Here is a 20,899-nt window from a genome sequence, read left to right on the forward strand (position 1 = left end):
TATACGACGTGTTATATAAAAAATATGATAGGTCAAATCAAATAATATCATTTCATATTTCATACAGCTTCTTTGAATCAAGCATTACTTTCATTTAATAATTTACGATATAAATTGAATATAAGTAACTTTTTTAGGTTATCAAAGGGAACTTTCATTTGTACATAACGATGGTTCTTTTAGTGCGTTTGGAAGTAACGATAAAAGTGGAACTACCTGGTAAGGTTTAATTATATCTTATGGTTTCATTATGGGTTTGAATTTTCGGACGACTAGGAAACTGCTCAATATCTGCTGGTCTTATAATTGGCCCTATCGAACGTTTTAGATAATTCCTTCATATCCTCTGGTTTTGTTAAAGGTTAACCTTATCCTGCATCACAGATAACCTTTGTCAATATAAATACTGCTACAGAATCCGATGAATTATAATTCTCTAGTCAAAACTGAATCTTCTGCGAACCATTTATTTTCTGTGTGATATTAAAACCAGAGAATAGTTTGGTAATTTGAGGTCTTTTTGTCATTAAAAGCGAATAGAAAAAAGAAAAAGAACGAATAAATGAGAAATGAAGACCCCAGATTGATTGTAAAATGAAATTAACAACTGATTTTGTAAAGATCAATCAACCAAGAAGTAGAAAAATGTTTTTTTTATTTGTTTACAAGGAAAAACGTAATGTTAAAGAAAGGCGAAAGATAACAAATTTAAGGGACATTCAAACTCGTAAGTCGAAAATAAACAGACAACGCCACGCCACTAGACTGAGTAACCCGAACCACACCAAAACCAAAGGTGCTCTAGAAGGGTAAGCAGATCCACAAGTGGCACCCGTCGTGTTGCTCATGTAATTACAAACCAGGTGATAAGTCTTAACTAGGTAGGTCACATTCGGGGAAAAGAGGGTGGGATTGTGGTTACGACAATTGAAACATATCTGTCGTCATCTGTAAAACAGATACTCTATAACGGTTGACTAACTCGTAATGGCGTTCGTATAATTTAAGAAGGGATAGTTTTACCTTCATCACATGGACCTTTTGTTATAAAACCTCCTTGAAAACGGCAAACCTCTAACAAAGTTATCATTATAGTAAATGCAAGAAGAGACAAATAAAGGTAACACAACAAATATGAACTCCAAAAGGAGCGAAACTGGGAACGTCTATAGGGTAGTCGTCTTTTGTAATGCATATATCATCCGCGATGCCATTCCAAATTCAGTCTAAATGCTAGTCATATATCTAAAGATCTAAGACCGAAAACATACCGCTAGCGAGTTGAAACACATACATCGTATTTAACCAATTCGTGATGGTGACCGTACAACTTATGCCAACGTTGATTTTAGTGATTCTTCCACATGTTAAGCGGACCAACAACATGAAGTATCAAATAGGTCGGTTAATTTTACAGCTTACTATTGTAATACAATTTATGTCCGTCTTTTTTTTTTCAGGTTAACCGCATTTGTAGTTAAATCCTTTTCCCAAGCTGCAGACTTAACATTTATTGACATTAACGTAATGACAAAAGCTATCCAATGGCTTATTAGGCAGCAGGATCCATCAGGAGCATTCAATGAGCCGGGGATTGTAATTCATAAGGAAATGCAGGTCAGTATCATTTTTTTTTACTTTTTCATTATCAAATACTAAGTATATCATGGAAAGAATATCAAACTGATTACAATGCTTGCATCACAAAAAAAGAAACGCTGGAAAAGGAATAATATCTACGCTTTAAGAATGCATAACATTTTGATTGAATGTTACATTATCCGATCAAGACGACGTTGTCAACAGCATTTAAGAAAAAGAAATTAATTATAATGCGTACTACCATTGAGAAGATGTAAAATAGAGACGAAAGATACCAAACGGACATTCAAACTCATAAGTCGAAAATGAACTACCAATGCCATTTCAAAAAAACGAAAAAAGACCAAACGACAAGCAACAGTATACAAAACACAACATAGAAAACTAAAGACTGGGCAAGATGAACCCCAATAAAAACCCAGGGGTGATATCAGGTGCTGTAGAAGGGTAAGCATTTCCTGCTCCATATGTGGCACACGTCATGTTGCTCACATATGTAAAACCCATTTGGTTAGATGTGAGTTAGTTTGGAAGATTAAAAACCGATCGCTACAGTTGGTATGGTGAGGTATCTGTAATCAAATAATCAAATTCTAATAGATATCTTACATTTGAAATATACTAAGTTATAAGATTTCAACCATATCTGTATAACACTATTGATTCAAGTGTTCATATTACAGGGAGGTTCTGTTTCGAGTAAAAGAAGTCTTACAGCATTTGTCCTCATCGCACTCCACGAAGCAAGAGCTAATGATCAAGTATCTCCAAAGGTTAGTTAAATAAAACCACTCATTGTTATCAAATTACATACACGATAACTCCCCTACGTTAGATTTTTGTTAATACTTTTTCGCCTAAATAAAAGTTTCTGACTTCTATATCCATAACTCAAACATATAAATAGTTAAATACCCATAAATAGAACAAGTCAAATAATGCTTCATAAATAAAATGTCCAACGTAGATATTAATAATTTGTATTAAATATACCTTGAGGGCTTTAGGCCGAATGGGTGTATCTAATTTACATCAAAATATATTGTCAATGCAAAATGATAGTTTTCAATCATTTTAGATGGAGGTCTTTCAGCTATTTGATGATATGTTATTGAAAAGCATGATAAATGCAGGGTATCCAATTTCATTTAACGACATTTTGGTGTAAATAATGATGTGCTCTGTGATTATAATTATTTTTGTCATGAATTCAAAACTTCATATATATTCACTTTCTTTTCATCTTCCTTTGTGGTCACCAACTCGTTAATTTGATCATACTAAGCAGGCTTTGAATATCCGATACCTTGATACATTTGGAACAATGTAGATCTCGCGTATTGTGTTGGCAAAATTCTATTGTTGATGACTATATATTGTACTCTAGACGTCTTTTGGTTATTTTTCTCGTTGGGGCGATGCCTCGTTCACTATTATAGGCTTCAGAACGAGTGAGAGTTGGATATCGTTTGATATCAACTCGAGTTATTTAATTTCAATATATTATATATATAATAATTAACATCAGAAATTTTAAAACTTCTTGTACGCTTCAGAATGTAATAACATTTGACAAAAAGATCATTTTATATAGTGGTAAAGATAGCGCACACTTTTTTTCTAATATCATAATTACTTTCAATGACCTTAATTCTTTTTTAATTCTGAACGTGGATCTAATTGTTTTTGGTTGATATGTATGACAGGAATTGATACATTGTGTCGATAAGTTCACAGTTCACAAGTTATGTACTAGTACTTAAACTAAGGACATAGCTCCCTCCTGTTAAGAGTGTTTTACATAATAGCGGTTCTAAGCATATTTTTGACTGACCGACTTGAGATGGCTAAAGAAGAGGGAATCGTTATGTATTTAACAAACATCATAACCAATCAAGTGCATGCTCCGACATCTAAAATGCACATTCCTAGACAGAGAAGCAAAGAAACGAGACTCACCATGCCCTACAAAATAGAGACCATCAAAGTAGCCATAGCAAAAGAAGGCCGTGTAATACCATCGAAACGACTGTCGGGAATATCGCATGACAAATACTTCCACTTACCATCGGCATTCTGTGATTACTCCAAAAAAAACCTTCTTCCCAAGAACCATCATGGATTGGGACGCTCTTCCTCCTGGGGTTGTATCAGCTTCGTCAGTGAAGTCTTTTAAAGCCTAGATGACAAAGCCGAAATAAATTCAAATATTTTTGGGGGAGGAGGTGGTCCAGTATGCGCACCAAATCCATGGCAGTATAATCAGCTTGTTGATTGTGTCAATATCTGGCAGAAGCAGACGCAAAATCTTATGGAGGTTTGTTTAGATAGTGTGACAGTATCGTAAATTGAAGAACCTTTGTGAACACGCTCTTATATCCCACGCCCCCAAATTGCCACCGAGTAAACAAAATCTCGACAGATACCTAACTTCAAAGACTCATAACTCCTACAAAAGTAAACTGATAAAACTTTCCTGTGGATATGCATATCTACATTTCATGTTTTCAAAGTTTCATGTAAATGTGTTGTGTGGTTTCAGAGGAATTGCGCTGACTAACTGTTGCAGTAGTATATTAAAGCCAAAATTCTAAGTTCAAAAGGACATAACTCCTAAAAAAAAGTTGAATCATAATTTCCTGTCGATATGCACATTTACATAGTGTGCCTTTATCATCTACAAAGTTTCATTAAATTCTGTTTAGTGGTTTCAGATGAGTTGGTAAAAAAGGTAAGGAATCTGATTATCGAAACCATCATCTCTCTGACCATCTTTCTGTTTAAAAAAATATTAGTTTTTTTTATTTTTTAAACCAAAGGACACTGATTGTTTTCTACTATCCACTGAAATCTTCTTTGAATCTGACCTTGTAGGCAAATTCAAGTTGTTTGAGAAGAAAATAACCAAAAAAGAAGAAAAAAGTGCTCATATGATTTATCAGTCATTGTCATTTCAGATTAAGCAACAGGTTACTACTGCTATCCAGAAAGCAACAGATTACACTGCAAAGGGAGCACCTGTTTCAATGGCTAACTTGTACGAACTTGCTATATCATTTTACGCATTATCATTGGTTAAGCATTCTTCAACTGATGCCATTCTAACAGAACTTGAGAAGAAAGCAAAGAACACTGGTAATGATTAATATACTATCCAGTTTTATAAAACTGTAATTCATTAAAATTTTCTAATGTGTTTTTAAAAATTAAATATTATTTACATTTTTATAAATATTTGCATGTTGATTTTGATTTGCATATACTAGATTATTTCACCATCCCCTCTATCTGTACGTTATTTAGGCAACGTTTATTCTATTTTATCGCTTCAGTGACTTTACATTCTAAATACATATTTCTGTATAGTAAATATATGATCTTCTGTAATTCAGTGGTTTTCATTGGTGGGTGTCTTTTATGTTTGTTCTTAGTTTCTTGTTTTGTCATAAATTAGGCCGTTGGTTTTTTGTTTGTTTGAATTGTTTTATATTTTGTCGTGTAGGGTCTTTAATAGCTGACTGACAAATGGTTGTCTTTAATAGCTGACTGACAAATGGTATGAATTTTACTCTTTATAAAGGTCGTATGGTGACTTATAGTTTCCACATCATTTTGGCTATGTGGGATAGTTGTCTCATTAGCAATACCACTACTCCGTATCTTATTTGTGTACTATTGTTTGTCTCTTGGTATTTTTTTTTTTTAGCCATGACGTTGTCAGTTTATTTTCGACTTGAGTTTGAATGTCCCTTTGGTATCTTTCGCCTCTCTTTTAATCTGATAATGGAAATATATTTAAGAAACATTTGAAATAATTGAAGTGTCTAATTACTTTTTAGACTTGAAACTCATAAATAAAAATATGTTTGATTGTGTTGATTGCTGTTTGATTAAAGTCAAAGGGTAAATGTTTCAATCAAATTAAAATCAATTCAATATATAGGTTCTGAAAAGCCGGTCAGTTTGGTAAAAATCCCGAATGCCACCTGAAAAAAAAAACATTTAGATAGAAACAGAACGTTTGCCGTTAAAAAAAACAATCAGTGGTTCCTTCTTGTGGATGTTTCAAAGTTTTCATCGATTTTTGTAAATGGAACCTAGTATCAGATTGATCATCCCAATTCAAATTGTATTCGACAGCTTATATACATACAACCTGTAAAGACTAACTACCAATCCCTCAGCCATTGGGTGTATAGGGTGTGGACGGCCGCAATTCCGGTTGGACGTCAAACATTCACATGTCCAATATCACACCAAAATTGGTTGAACAGAAAATTCCTTATTGCTGATTGTATGCAACAAAACAAGTAAAATTAGAGGGTGAAGGGTGGGTATCATGTTCTTCAGGTATTTGGAATATGTCTTTACCATTTTTTTTATTATTTCATATAAATATAAAGTACTTAATCATATATACATCATTTTAAAGGTGGTGAAACATATTGGGCATTACCGGACACTGAATCAGATAAAATACAACCTTGGAAATCATGGAGGTCACCACGTGCTGACGCTAGGGCTTTAGATGTAGAAATGACGTCATACGTATTGTTAGGTTACAATTTGAGGGATGATACAACTAAAGGCATTCGTGTTTTAAAATGGTTAGCTAGACAAAGAAATCCTAGTGGTGGATTTATTTCTACACAGGTAAACAATGGTGATATAATTATACTATGATAATATATAACCTACAAATGCTAAAGGTATTGTAGAAGTTAGTTGGGTTTTTTTTCATTTTTGTAACACGATGGTCTCTAAGAAATGCACTTTCATTGCAATGACGAGTCAAGGTATAAACGAGAGACAGAAAACATCAAAGGAATATTCAAACTTTTTAGTCAAAAACAAACTGACATCAGCATGGCAAAAAACAAAAAACGACGAGAAGACAAGCAACAATCAACAAAACAATTGTGTATAACATTGGTTTCAATCTGTTGTATTATTATAAATCTGTATATTAACAGGATACAGTGATAGCCGTCCAGGCATTGGCAGGACTTGGAGGAAAGCTTTACGCCCCCAATTTTCAAATGACTGTAAATACTAAAGGTGATACCTGGGCCGTAGGTGAAACTTTCAAGGTCAACAATCAAAATGCTTTGGTCCTACAGAACAAAGACGTAAGTTATAATCGCAATGGTTTTAAAGCTAATTTCCTAATGCTTGTAGATTAAGACTTTGGTTGACTTGCTTGCTTTGTTTGTATAAACTTTTACTCACATTGTAATTAAGATTGACATCTGCAAACAATATAAATTGGGCGGAGATTAAGATTATAACACAATGTTGACTGTTGTACCCCGATTTTTGACATTTTTACCTATTATATCTGTTTGTTTCGTTTACACATTGTTGTTAATGTAATGGAATTCTATGCAACTGTCATACAAGTGAGAGGTTTAGCTAGCTATAAAACCAGGTTTAATCCACCATTTTCTACATAAGGAAATGCCTGTACCAAGTCAGGACCTTGTTTTCCATTCGTTTGACGTGTTTGAACTTTTGATTTTGCCATTTGATAAGAGACTTTCCGATTTGAATTTTCCTTGGAGTTCGGTATTTCTGTAATTTTACTTTTTTCAACTTTCATCATGTTTACTCGAAACTAAACAGTTTCAAAAATCCAAATGTCTGTAACGTTTAAGAACATGAAAAACCAGAGGGCTTAAAGACAACAGACAAAATTGTCAATGATAATTTTTGCTACAATTAGTTGTAACTCTTAATTTGAATACATTAGAAAAATCATAAATATGAAAATTACATAAAAAATGTTCATAAAAACATCTAAGACCTTACCCTGTTCTGAGCATTGTTTCCGATTGAAAACAAAAGTATTAACTATAATGCTAACTCCAACGTAAATTCAAAAAGGGGGAAGTCCATAAAAACTAATCAAAATCAAACGTTAGACTATATCAACCAACGAATCGAGCGGAAAACATTTGTCATATTCCTTACTTAGAACAGGCATTTTCCGACGAAAATGTTAGGTTAAGCCTGTTTTATAGCTGGCTTAACTTTCCACTTGTATGACATCTGTTTAAAGGTCCGTTTTATTGACAAAATTGGGTGAGCAACCGAAACAGACATAATAGGTTTATGTGACAATAATTGGGATCCAGTAGTCAAAACTGTGTAAACATACATCACAGACATACAACTGACATAAAAACTCAAACAAACATACAAATAAATCTACTGATAAAGACATCAACAGAATAGTTATTGTAGTTGATACTTAAACTGACAGAGACGCCAACAAAAATGTTGATAGTGCATATAGTATATAGTATACACTTTCTCGATGATCAAGTACAATTTAAGTAAAATATAAATACAAGGGTAAACAACACAGAACTTATTGCACGTCAGATGAGGAACCGATTGATCAAAAGTAGAGGAAACCTTTGTCTATTCACTTAACAATTGTTTCTGTAAAAACTCATTGTGAAACTGATTTCCGATTGATCGACAAGTGTTTCCGGAATAACAATCATCAATTGAGCTCGAAAGAAAACGGCCGTAGAGCAAAATCCTTGTAATATTTGAGAGTATAAACGAGAGGCGAAAGATACCAAAGGGAATGTTAAATTTATAGGTCGAAAATAAAACTGTCAATGCGATGGCAAAAACTAAACACCGAAAAGACAAACAACAGTACATTTAACACAACATAAAAAACTAAATACCGAGCAACATGAACACCACCAAAAACCGGGGTGATCTAATGTGCTCCGGATGGGTACGCAGATCCTGTTCAATGTTGATAAAATATGTCCAATTGGGGAGAAAAAAGAGAACGGGATTTTGGTAATGACAATTGGAACATATCTGTCGCAACTGTGAAACAGATATTTCATAACGGTCAACTAACTCGTGATGACGTCAATATAATTTTCGAAGGAATGATTCTAGCTTCACCACTTGAAACTCTTGGTTCAACAGCTTCATTGTTATTAGCAACCCTCTGTCATGGATATCATGATAGGAAATGCAAGCTCTGGAATATCCTATCAACAGGAAGATATATACTCCATATGCAGATGCTGATGGAATGTTGCTACATAGAAATGGAAAGTTCACAAAAACTCATAACAAAATACCAGGTGTATAACCTAAATAAAACTGAACAACACGGCCTTAACTGAAAGAACAGCATATGCAACTTTGGCGCAGAGATATGCAACCTACGTTATATAACAGTTACGTAATTGTATACTTATTTACTAACAACCAGGAATCAATTCATTCAAAATTTCAAAAGGAAAATCTGAATTGGACAATTTATGCTATACTTACAAGGAAAATGAATTATAGTTGGTTTAAGAAAACATTCATTCTCTTCATTGATGAGTCTTTTGTATACGAAACGCGCGCCTGGCGTGCAAAATTTTAATCCTGGTATCTATGATGACGCTAGTTATCTACCATTAGAGTTGAACTTGTGCAAAAGTTCACTACAAATGTCGACAAAAAGTTTTGTTTTGTTTGATTTCAGATACAGGTTGATTTTACATCCTACCAGTAGTCTTTCTGGTTCGCTAGGGTATTCATTTTATATTTAAGGTAGATCATAGGTATATATTTCCTCAGATAGAATTTTTTTATACTTTGCCAAAATAAAGATTAAAAAATAAAAAGTATGGATCGCCGTGCTATTTTTCAAGCTACGGGTCGTACGAAATTGCACAAATTTGCTTAGATTGTTCATGAAAAAACACATTTTTGTGCTTAAAAAGAAATCTATGAGATAGAATTTTGAAATATAATATGAGAAGATAGGTTTTATAATATGCTTTAAGAAAATAAAAAGAAAAAAATGGTGTCACCGAACTTGTTTTCTTGCTACAAGTAAAAAATTAAAATTTCCCTATCAGTCCAGTATATTTTTTTTACTAAAAGAGTTATCTCCCCTTAAATGGCCAAGCTGAAAAAATGATTCTAAAAACACAATTATTTGGTATTTATTTAAATATTTTGAATAATGCAATAAATCACCAAGTTTTCTTTCATTAAATAAACAGTCTAACCTATAAATTGCCTATCTGTCTCCAAATTTGCAGATTTGGGCAAAGATATAGACCAATTGTGTACTGCGATTGTACAATCCAAGATGGCGGTATACCACGAATCTACCTTAAGGAATTGGAACACGGATGTAGGGAAATAAAAGGGCCCATAAAAAAAAACTAATAAATCATATATAGCTACAAAATAATTTGAATATGGTCAGTGCTATTTGAAACAAAATATAAATTAAGAAAGTATCTTAGGATGAAGAGCATGAAACACAAAATAACACTAAAACGAGATTAAAAGCATGCTAATTAATACCTTTGCAGGAAGATTACCTTTGCATTTTGAATGTGTCAACTGAGAACTTTTCAAATATCATTGTAAAGTAATGGAAATCAGGCTACTGCCCTAGATAGACATAGAGTACAAGCAGCAACCAGCAGTGGTATTGATCAATCTGTATACACTACAAACCAGTAAAAGTCTGAAATGGCCTATATCTGTACTCGACTGTACTGATTTTTACTTGACCAGTCTGAATTGGTCTGAATTTTACTTAATATTACTCGACCCAGTCTTAACCATACTCGACTGTACTGATTTGTACTTGACCCTTATCTTTGCTATTGAAAATAGTCTAAACTATTACTCGACCAGTCTGAAACAGTCTTAACCCAGTCTGGACCAGTACTCGACCAGCTCTCGACCTATTTTTTCAGTCTGAACCATACTCGACCAAAGGTCTGAACAATACTCGACCAGTCTGAACCATACTTGACCAAATAACCTCTTCTTTATAATTTTGATTGTTTAAATAAATTTCTCTTTAACTTATATGACAACAGCCACAATTAAATAAAGATATATATAAAAACATTTTTTACATTCTTTAATAATACATGATTCTCTTAGATTTGGCAAATCAAGATAGTTAAATTATCTAATTTTAAAGTCTGAGTCTTGTTAAATAAAAGTCTTTTTTTACCTGAAAACCACACCTATACTGAGGGTAATAAAACCTTATTAAAAATAAGGTGCTTTTTGTTTGGCATGTGTTTTTTTTTTAAACAAAACTTGATTTTCCTAAATTCCTAAATAAAAACGAATGTAGGACAGAAAGTCACAGGACAAAAAGTCACAATTCAGTTTTGAGGTTATTTTTCTTTGAACAATAGAACACTTATTTTTAAAAAAACATTTTTGTATTTTTCTTGAAACAATATCAATAATGATCAAATAATTGTTAAGAAAACAAAATGTTACAATGTCTTGGTACTTAAATGGGTTCATGGTGCCAAGAAATATATCCTTTGCATGATTAATATTTTATAAATCTTTATTTATCAAATTAAGTCTTATGAACAATTTCCTAAACTGTAAAATGAATATGTGTCATAAAAAGTAAACATTTCAAGATCTTTCTCATAAATATTCAATCAATTGTATACAAATTATTTGTGACTTTTTGTCCTATCAAATTTGTGACTTTCTGTCCTGTGACTTTTTGTCCTGTGACTTTCTGTACTTAGGTTTCATGGTTATATACAATAGTTATATAACTATCTTTTTCATGAGGTAACAACAGCCAACAAAATCACTGACATTGTTTAACCTTATATCAGAAATATATCTATTCCTATTCATAATTTGGGATATATATATATTTTAAAAGGGATAAAAAATTCAAGAAATGAATAAAATTTTTCTTCTGATTAGGGGTAAACTATAAAGTAATATATCCTGCTTGACGCACACTGATTAAAAAGATCACACCTGGTCAGAGAGTAATAAATTTTAAATAACATCCATTGAAAATTACAACATCCTGTAAAACTTAAATAACAAGGCCTTTGAATTCACTAGATAAGTAATACACGAGTTTAAGAAAAATATGGTTTTCTTTTTACCTGTAAAACACCTGTACTGAGGTAATTAAACCATTAAACCTTATTAAACTGCTTCTTGTATGCCATGTCTTTAATTTTGACAAAACGTATTTAAATTTAATTAAAATAAATTTCTACTGCAACTTTGGAATACATTTCCTTTTTTAAAAGGTTATCAAGGATAAAAAGATGAAAGTTTTATTATTATTATTATATTAAATTTTTGATTTTACAAAACAAAGGTGTCAACTCTAACATTTATTAAGTTGCTTTATATACTATTTTATATATATTTTGATAAAAAAAAAATTGAATAACATTTAAGATATTTGAATAATGGTTGAAAGTTATAGTATTTTTGATGCATAAATCAATGTGAACATGATATCATGTATATGAAAATTCATTTAACGAACTTAATTTATTACATGATATTTTTTTAATCCAACCAGAAATTTGATCACCTTGTTTTATTTTAATTTTAAATGTGATATACATTTTATATATATATATATATATGAATAACAGTTCCTAAAATAATGAAAAAAATAATATAGATAGATATAAAAAAATAGGTCTAGGTTGGTTAAGACTTGGTCGAGTATGGTTCAGACTAGGTCGAGTATGGTTCAGACTAGGTCGAGCATGGTTCAGACTTGGTCGAGAATGGTTAAGACTATGTCGAGTATGGTTCAGACTCGTATAAAATGGTTAAGTACTGGTCGAGTACAAGTTCAGACTGTTTAGTATGGTTCAGACTACAGTCGAGTAATATCAAGTAAATTTCAGACCAATTCAGACTGGTCGAGTAAAAATCAGTTCAGTCGAGTACAAATATAGGCCATTTCAGACTTTTACTGGTTTGTAGTGATAGGACTAACCCTCTTTTTCTAGTCAATTTTATTTCAGCTACCAACGACTGTGATTGTCTGGTTTGTTAAACAATTAGTTTTATCTATTTCCTTTTTCTATTTAAGATTCCCAACACTGTGAAAAGTGTATCAGTAACTGCTAATGGTAGCGGATGGTGTATGGTGGAGGTAAGTGTGTCAGTCAATGTTAATAGTAGAGGATTGTGTATGATAGAGGTAAGTATGTCAGTAAATGTTAATAGTAGATGATTGTGTATGATGGAGGTAAATATGTCAGTCAATGTTGATGGTAGAGGATTGTGAATGATGGAGGTAAGTATGTCAGTAAATGTTAATAGTAGAGGATTATGTATGATAGAATTAAGTGTGTCAGTAAATGTAAATGAAAGAGGATTGTGTATGATGGAGGTAAGTTTGTCAGTAAATGTTAATGGTAGAGGATTGTGTATGATAAAGGTAAGTGTGTCAGTGAATGTAAATGAAAGAGGATTGTGTATGATGGAGGTAAGTTTGTCAGTAAATGTAAATGGTAGAGGATTGTGTATGATGTTGGTAAGTGTGTCAGTAAATGTTAATGGTAGAGGATTGTGTATGATGGAGGTAAGTGTGTCAGTAAATGTTAATGGTAGAGGATTGTGTATGATGCTTACGGTGATGGATTGTGTATGATGGGGTAAATGTTACATTTGATTTCTGCGGTATAGGATCGTATGTAGTTGGTGCCTGATTTGCTTGTATGGTCAATACTTTTGTGTTTTTGTCTGAATATCTGTTAGTGATTAGGTTGTAACTAACATGTATTTTCACTCGGTGTTGTTAAGAAATAAATTATGATAATCTAACTATTATTTTGTATCCCATGCAACCAACATAATGTTCTGTCTTATCTGCAGGCTGCAGTTGTGTTCAATGTGAATGAGCAATTAAGAGAGCCTGCGTTCGCCTTGACACCAACGATACTGAATGATTCAACAAAAGGATTTAGACTCAAAGTTTGCTTCAGGTAATACAATTTTTATCATTCGTCTTTAGATAAACGTGTTATCCCTACCAACACAAGTGAAAAGTCTATTATAATATAAAATCTTAAAATATTTACCAATATGAGTGAAACATCACATTTCGCTCTACATAGATAAACTCATCACATATATCATGAATAAAATGATGTACACCAGACGTGTGTTACGTCTTGAACAGACTCATCAGTGACGCCCGAATAAAAATGATGTACACCAGACGTGTGTTACGTCTTAAATAGATTCATCACAGATATCATGATTAAAATGATGTACACCAGACGTGTGTTACGTCTTGAACAGATTCATCAGTGACGCCCGAATAAAAAAAGTTAAAACGGCCAAATAAAGTATGAAGTTGAAGATTATTGAGGACCTTAATTTCTGAAAGGATTTCCCAAATATTGCTAAGGTAATCTATTCCTGAACAAATTCCTGAGAAAATCCTGAGTATTTCGAAAAATGCAAAGTTTTGTAAACAGTTAATTTATAATTCTGACCATGTCAATGACAATTCATGTCAACACAGAAGTGCTGACTACTTTTATGTTGCTAAAATAGAAAAATTATCAATGTTCACAGGTGGTTGAAGGTAGGACAGAGTACAATGGGAATACTTGAAATATCTTTGCCTTCTGGAATGGAAGCTGACTTAGAGTCAATCGATACTACCAATACTGGAGGACAATATAAAAAAGTAGAAAAGGGCTTCCGTTCAATCATCTTATACTTTGACACGGTAATTAGTCTTCATTAATGAAAAGCTTTCGTTTCAATCTTTATATTACAAACTGTTTACCAATCATTTGTAATTACCATCTGTTCTTGTTTCGACAATTCCTTAGCTTTGCCACAGTCTGCATAATTTATCTAATTATTTCTTCAAATATATAAAATAGTCCAAAATATATATCAACAGCATTCCTCTTGCTATGGAAACCTCTAATTATGACAGGCCATTTTATTTACCCAAAATACCACCATCTGCACGGTTTAATTGTACTTTTCTGTGTAAACAAACTTTCTCTTTGATGTTATCAACATTAGGACAAAACAATGTAACAAAGAATCTAAACGGTTATTTGTGCTTATTAAATAAAAATTGTCAAATGAAAGCGTTTTCTAACAATAACCTGATTAACGTCCTCCACAATAATTGCAAAGAAGGTAAACAGAGCTTTATTAGAAATTACTGAAATGCGATTACAATTTATCCACTTTCAGTATCGTCATATACTTCATTTGCCAAAAACAATTCTCCTCCTTCAGACTCGTCATATACTTCAGTTACCAAAACAATTTCTCCATCTTCAGGATCGTCATATACTTCAGTTACCAAAATAATTTCTCCACCTACAGGATCGTCATATACTTCAGTTGCCAAAACGTTACCAAAACAATTTCTCCACCTTCAGGATCGTCATATACTGTAAACCAACTAATTTTCGCGAACGATTTATTTTCGCGACTTTCGCGATAAGAAAAATAACGCGAAAATAAATCGTAGCGAATATGAAAAACTTTGATCTTCCCTGATTAAAATACATCAAGTTAATTTGAAAATCGCAAAATTATATCGCCGTGAAGTGGTCTAGAAAGGGGTGAACGCGAAATAAAGTATCCGCGAAAATAAGTTGGTTTACAGTACTTCAGTTACCAAAACAGTTCTCCACCTTCAGGATCGTCGTATACTTCAGTGACCAAAACAATTTCTCCACCTTCAGGATCGTAATTTTCTTCAGTTACCAAAACAATTTCTCCACCTTCAGGATCGTCAGTTACTTAAGTTGCCAAAACAATTTCTCCACCTTCAGGATCGTCATATACTTCAGTTACCAAAACAATTCCTCCATCTTCAGTATTGTCATATACTTCAGTTACTAAAACAATTTCTCCACCTTCAAGATCGTCATATACTTCAGTTACCAAAACAATTTCTCCACCTTCAGGATCGTCATATACTTCAGTTACCAAAACAATTTCTCCACCTTCAGGATCGTCATATACTTCAGTTACCAAAACAATTTCTCCACCTTCAGGATCGTCATATACTTCAGTTACCAAAACAATTTCTCCACCTTCAGTGTCGTCATATACTTCAGTTGCCAAAACAATTTCTCCACCTTCAGGATCGTCATATACTTCAGTTGCCTTAACATCAATTAACAGCATATTGTTTTGATTTACATTTCTTGGTGCACACGTGTTATGCCCGTCTGTGTTATATTGATTTGATTTACATTTCTTGTTCCTTACGTTGTATGCTCGTCTGTGTTATGAGTTGTCAGTACGACCTATTCGTTTTACTATGTACACTTCAAATTGTTAAAAACGTATATTAATTTCATTTTAACAGATTTTGTCCACACAAATGTGTATTGAAGTAGATATAAGGAGAGTTGCCTTAGTAGCTCGACACAGACCTGTACCTATCAAGCTGAGAGAGCACAATGAACCAAGTAAGTTAAAGCGAATAATCAAACATGAATAATATCTAACATTATAGTGCCTATCAATCTCAATTTCCAATATGCAACCTTTACTATTGATTTCCTAGCGAATGTACAATGAGAAAGGTCCGGCCCAAAGCAAAATCCTGTAACACACAACATAAGGCATTCATCCCTTCCTGCATGTTCTTAATCGCCTAGAGTGGAGATTAAATTGGTCAGTATATCAAATAACTGCCATCAATACCAAGATTCCTATAAAACCAAAACAAAACAAATAAGATATATCAAACGACACACTAACGAGTTTCCAACTTGACAGGCGCATGAAAAAAATATATCAAATATAACAATAAAAATATGTGCGTTCAAAGTGCTTTTCTGGATTTTGCTTAACACTCAAACCCAAAAACATTTATAGTCAATGATGTATAAATACTTGAATAAATGAGGACTACTCGTTTGATTTTGAATTCTCAGCTTTTCCCATTTAACTATAAATCTGTTATAAAAATGTGCATTTGAGACCGTATATTAAGGACCAGAGCAGGAAAAGCACTTATCTTATATTTAGCCACTTTTGACTTTGCTTGAAATGTTGTATATTATTTATAATCAAGGTCCTTGTGATTCGCTTGGTATAAATTCAATTATGACGTCTAATTTTCTTGCTGCTTTTGTCTGATATTGACGTCACGAAAAAAAGACCACCATGATTAATGACATTTCCTATAAGGAACACGATCTTTTTCAGCTCATTTACCTTTAAAAATGATCAATTGTGCCTTCATATAGTCTAAACAATCATTATAGAAACAACGTCCGCACCCTGTTAAATGCGATCAAATATTTCTCCATCCCGACTTTTAAATTCTCCTAAAATACACGTCATGACTCGAGTTTTTAATTTTAAGGTAAATATCTCCAGAGGAGAGATGCGGTGTCACACTTAGATGCAGAAGTAAAATCTATATTTAACGCCATAACACCAGCATATTATACATAATAAACAAATGTTCAAACAAACCTTAAGTAAGCATCATTTATGTATGTTATTACTTAAAGCATCCTCATCATGCTCATAGTACTTTACTTGCTGATATGTGTTTAAGAGATTGGTTCTAGAGGAGCAAATTTTTGAAAGGAAACGTTTCTAATACCAGATAGGTAAAAATCACCAATCGGCAAATACCTCTTGCAAATGAAGCCTCAATCATGTTAATATACGTCTATTTTGAAATGAAAGAAACGGAACTGATATGAACATTACTAATCATACATTTACATTTAGGTAATGAGGTCATAAAGACTTACCAATCAAAAGCCCTGTCTTCCGCCACCATCATAGAAGTATGTGGTCCTGACAATTGTGTAGAAGTCAAGGTAATAAATATCAATAATTAATGAATAAAGTATTCTATATAAAGGATATAAATACGAATTTCTAAACTCAAGAAAGAAAGAAAATATAAAACACCAAAATAAATAAGAAAATCTACTTTTCAGCTGAAAAGAAGAGATATTGTAGTTGTATTCATTTCCAGATGCTTTCTGTGATTTATTCATGTGTTGGAATATATACGGTGACCTTTAGTTTTTAACTTCTACGTCAGTTGTCTCATACGAATATGAAGGCTTTATCTAGATTCGGTATAGTTACAAACTACAAAACATAAGCTCTATAGCGCTTTTAAACGAAATTGCTGATTGGCAATCTTACTAAATCTTCTTATTTTTGTTATAAATTAATCTTTAAAAATCATTTGAACTAAATTTTATCTTTGAACAATACGATATATAAAATTGATTTGACATTATAATGATTTTGTTCAAAATTTTAATTTTCAGAAGCGATGATTTGACAACACTTGCTTTCCAGAGGAATTCCTAACTTGTATGACTTTTTTTTTTACTTTATATAAATACTGTATTTTATTTGAAGAAGTCCGATAAAAGGTGAATTTTTCGTTTCTCTTGTATGTATTGTGTGTTTTTAAGAATGAACCTGAAAATATTTCTATGTATTAACATTCGTGTCTTAATGTCTTTATTTCAATAAACATAATCACGATTGTTTGATCTTCCTCATTCGTAGACTATGTAAAATGCATTGTAACAATCATATAGTTTACACCACATGTGTAGAATAGGGAATAGTTCACACCACATTTGTAAAAAAGGGTAATGGTTTACACCACATTTGTAGACTATGTAAAATGCATTGTAACAATCATATAGTTTACACCACATTTATAGAAAAAGGGGAATAGTTTACACCACATTTGTAGAAAAGGGGAATAGTTTACACCACATTTGTAGACTATGTAAAATGCATTGTAACAATCATATAGTTTACACCACATTTGTAGAAAAGGGAAATAGTTTACACCATATTTGTAGAAAAGGGGAATAGTTTACACCACATTTGTAGAAAAGCGGAATAGTTTACACCACATTTGTAGAAAAGGGAATAGTTCGCACCACATGTGTAGAAAAGGGGAATATTTTACACCACGTTTGTAGAAAATGGATTTGTTAACAACACATTTGTAGAAAAGGGAATAGTTTACACAACATTTGTAGAAAAGGGAATATCTTACACCACATTTGTAGAATATTGAAACTATGTATACAGGAGTAAAAGTAAACTTTCGAAAGATTTCATAAAAAAGATACTGTGTTCTGATAGATAGGACGAAAAAGGATACTCTTTTATTAGTATCAAGTCATTCTGTATTTTTGTATGTTTTACATGCGTCGCAAAAGGCGAATGCAGGTCTAATAACCGCTCCACTCCGTCCGTCCGAAAGACCTTGGATAAATATTTTTGTTAAACTTTTCTTGGCTTCTGTGGAAGGAAATGGCTTTATATTTGATCTGCAGCTTGATAATGTCGAGTTGAAGCGTGTAAGCATTTTTTACATCTGCCGTGCAGCCACCTTCTTGAAAGTTAACAACATCCACTGTACAAGAAAAACTTTTACGAAAAACAAATATGACAACCACTCAACTAAAGGTTCCTGACTTTGGACAGGCACATAAAGAATGAGGGTGCCCAATCCTCCCCTAACCTGGGACAGGGGTATTTAGATTTTAAACATATTTTATTAGACAGTGGTATTACAGCATAACATAAGAACAAACTCTAAAAATCAGTTGCAATTGACTGAACCCAAAAGTGCGCCTTTATTTACATTATTTCATCCCGGTTCTCTCCTCGCACTTGCGCTGTGCGGTAGCCGAAGTTCTAATGGGCAAATATCTGCGAATCAGAGTACGGGAAGACAATAATTCAATAGTAGTACATTTCTGAAGATTTTGATCAGATAAAGGGTTTTATTACATTAAATACCTCACCTTCATAAATTTAGATATCAGTCCACTCGCTGCATTATTCAACCGGAAACCAGCCAGAAAAAAGAACCGTACCCCAGTGACAACCTCTCCCACCTGACGCATGCGCGCCATAACCCTTTATCATTTTTTCCGGTTCTATGGTTTATGCTGCACGCTTTCTCTGAGAAGGAAAACGTTTTTTTCAAAACCACGTTTTTTCTTAATAGAAAAATTATAGCTATTTATTATTTTGTAATAGTAATTTGTAATATTAATTTGTTTTATTCAGGTTATATAATTTAATTTAATCTATCTGAATAATGGTTGATAGAACACCAATTTCGTCAACGCAAGAGGTAAGTGACACACACACACAAGTGGTTTGTTGTCCACTTGGCGTTCGGCCACTCATTCGGATGAGTTTTGGGATAGAGGTATAAACTGGTATAAACTGGTGTTTCTGGTTTAAGTCTGGAACAGGACCCAGACCCTGTCAGGACTTTACCTTTCACTTCTGTTGCTAGTCAGTTGAGGTTTATCTAGCCCTAGCAGGGTATCTCATACCGTAACTAGGCCTGCTGAGATAACAATGTCTCCTGTTTCTTGCACGACAAGTATGCAGGAGACGCTACCAGCTGGCTTCAGGAGTGAACCCTTTTCCAGGATTTGGTGGCCTATGAATTTTTCCGTCCCTCCCATGCCTATGGGTATGCCCAACTTGCCTCCTTATCCTCAGCCCTTCGATCCGTATTTGGCTCAGTCAGTCTGGTCTGGTCAGGGGTTCGGTGGAAAGCCGTCTTCAGAATCATCCTCTTTTAAGGATGAGATGAGGACTCTTACCACTTCTATCCATAAGATGCAAGCATCTGTTAACGCAAAATTCATTGAGTTTGGTAACAGGCTTCTCCTTATGGAGTCTAGGGGTTTGTCTCAGGATCCTCCACAGGATCCTCCAAGACCTTCTAGACAACTGGTGGAAGATGATTATGTTTTCTTGGCTTCCAGAAGCCAAGAAGGTAACTTGAAGACCAAGGTGCTTCTTCTGATGTTGACAGTGTTGGGGGCACAGAGGGAGATGCTATGATTTCTAAGGAGCCATCTTCAGGCAACCCCTTTGAATGTCTTAGGAGTCTAGTTTATTCCATTCGAAGGGATATGACGGATATGCCCATGTCTTCTTTACCAAGGGTTTCGTCTGCCCCTTCATATTTTATGGCTTGCTCTGGTTTAGTCAAGCCAGATTTAAAGGGGTATCACTCGTTTTCAGATTCGGGTCATTTCACAACAGCTTTGACTTTTGTTAACTCGTCTTTGGCTGAGAACCATGCTAACACTAGCAAAACTGGTGGTAGTAAGTTATCTGGTTTCGGACCTGCCTTTTACCCAGGGAAATGCAGATCTAAGGACTATGAGATTCATGGATCTTCCTTGGGTATGTCGGCTCCTATCTGTGATAAGGCTTATTCTGTTTTATTAGGTTCAGTCTTCATATGTAAAGTCGGAAAATAATCTGAGGTTTCTAACTTATGTTCTTGAGACAGCTGAACACTATTTGGCGGCAGCTAGGTCTCTTTTAAAGGACAAAGGGGAGGAATTTTCAGACTTGAAGTCTATGCTTCTACAAGTAGACAAGAGTCTTGGAATGTCTCAATTCCTTTTTCTTGGCACTTTGGCCAATTTTACTCTTGGTAAGAGAGAGGAGATTC

At 33.4% G+C, this 20,899-nt stretch overlaps 2 protein-coding genes across 5 annotated transcripts in view; both read left to right on the forward strand.

Annotated features, from left to right (window-relative positions):
- The window catches only part of LOC127737252 (CD109 antigen-like), a 55,010-nt gene extending 37,123 nt beyond the window's left edge, over positions 1-17,887 (forward strand). For both annotated transcript variants that reach the window (XM_052247796.1, XM_052247795.1), the window contains exons 26-37: positions 138-219; positions 1,461-1,617; positions 2,286-2,375; positions 4,560-4,737; positions 6,035-6,255; positions 6,576-6,731; positions 12,494-12,556; positions 13,282-13,391; positions 13,990-14,146; positions 15,764-15,866; positions 17,149-17,240; positions 17,706-17,887. In XM_052247796.1, coding sequence (XP_052103756.1) covers positions 138-219; positions 1,461-1,617; positions 2,286-2,375; positions 4,560-4,737; positions 6,035-6,255; positions 6,576-6,731; positions 12,494-12,556; positions 13,282-13,391; positions 13,990-14,146; positions 15,764-15,866; positions 17,149-17,240; positions 17,706-17,714 — 1,418 coding nt within the window. In that variant the 3' untranslated portion in view covers positions 17,715-17,887. The remainder of the gene's footprint in view (positions 1-137; positions 220-1,460; positions 1,618-2,285; positions 2,376-4,559; positions 4,738-6,034; positions 6,256-6,575; positions 6,732-12,493; positions 12,557-13,281; positions 13,392-13,989; positions 14,147-15,763; positions 15,867-17,148; positions 17,241-17,705) is intronic.
- Positions 1-20,899, forward strand: part of LOC127737260 (uncharacterized) — a 249,379-nt gene that overhangs the window by 181,278 nt on the left and 47,202 nt on the right. The window lies entirely within an intron of this gene.

The sequence above is a fragment of the Mytilus californianus genome, unplaced genomic scaffold (assembly GCF_021869535.1).
Source record: "Mytilus californianus isolate M0D057914Y unplaced genomic scaffold, xbMytCali1.0.p SCAF_4, whole genome shotgun sequence".
Lineage (NCBI taxonomy): Eukaryota > Metazoa > Mollusca > Bivalvia > Mytilida > Mytilidae > Mytilus > Mytilus californianus.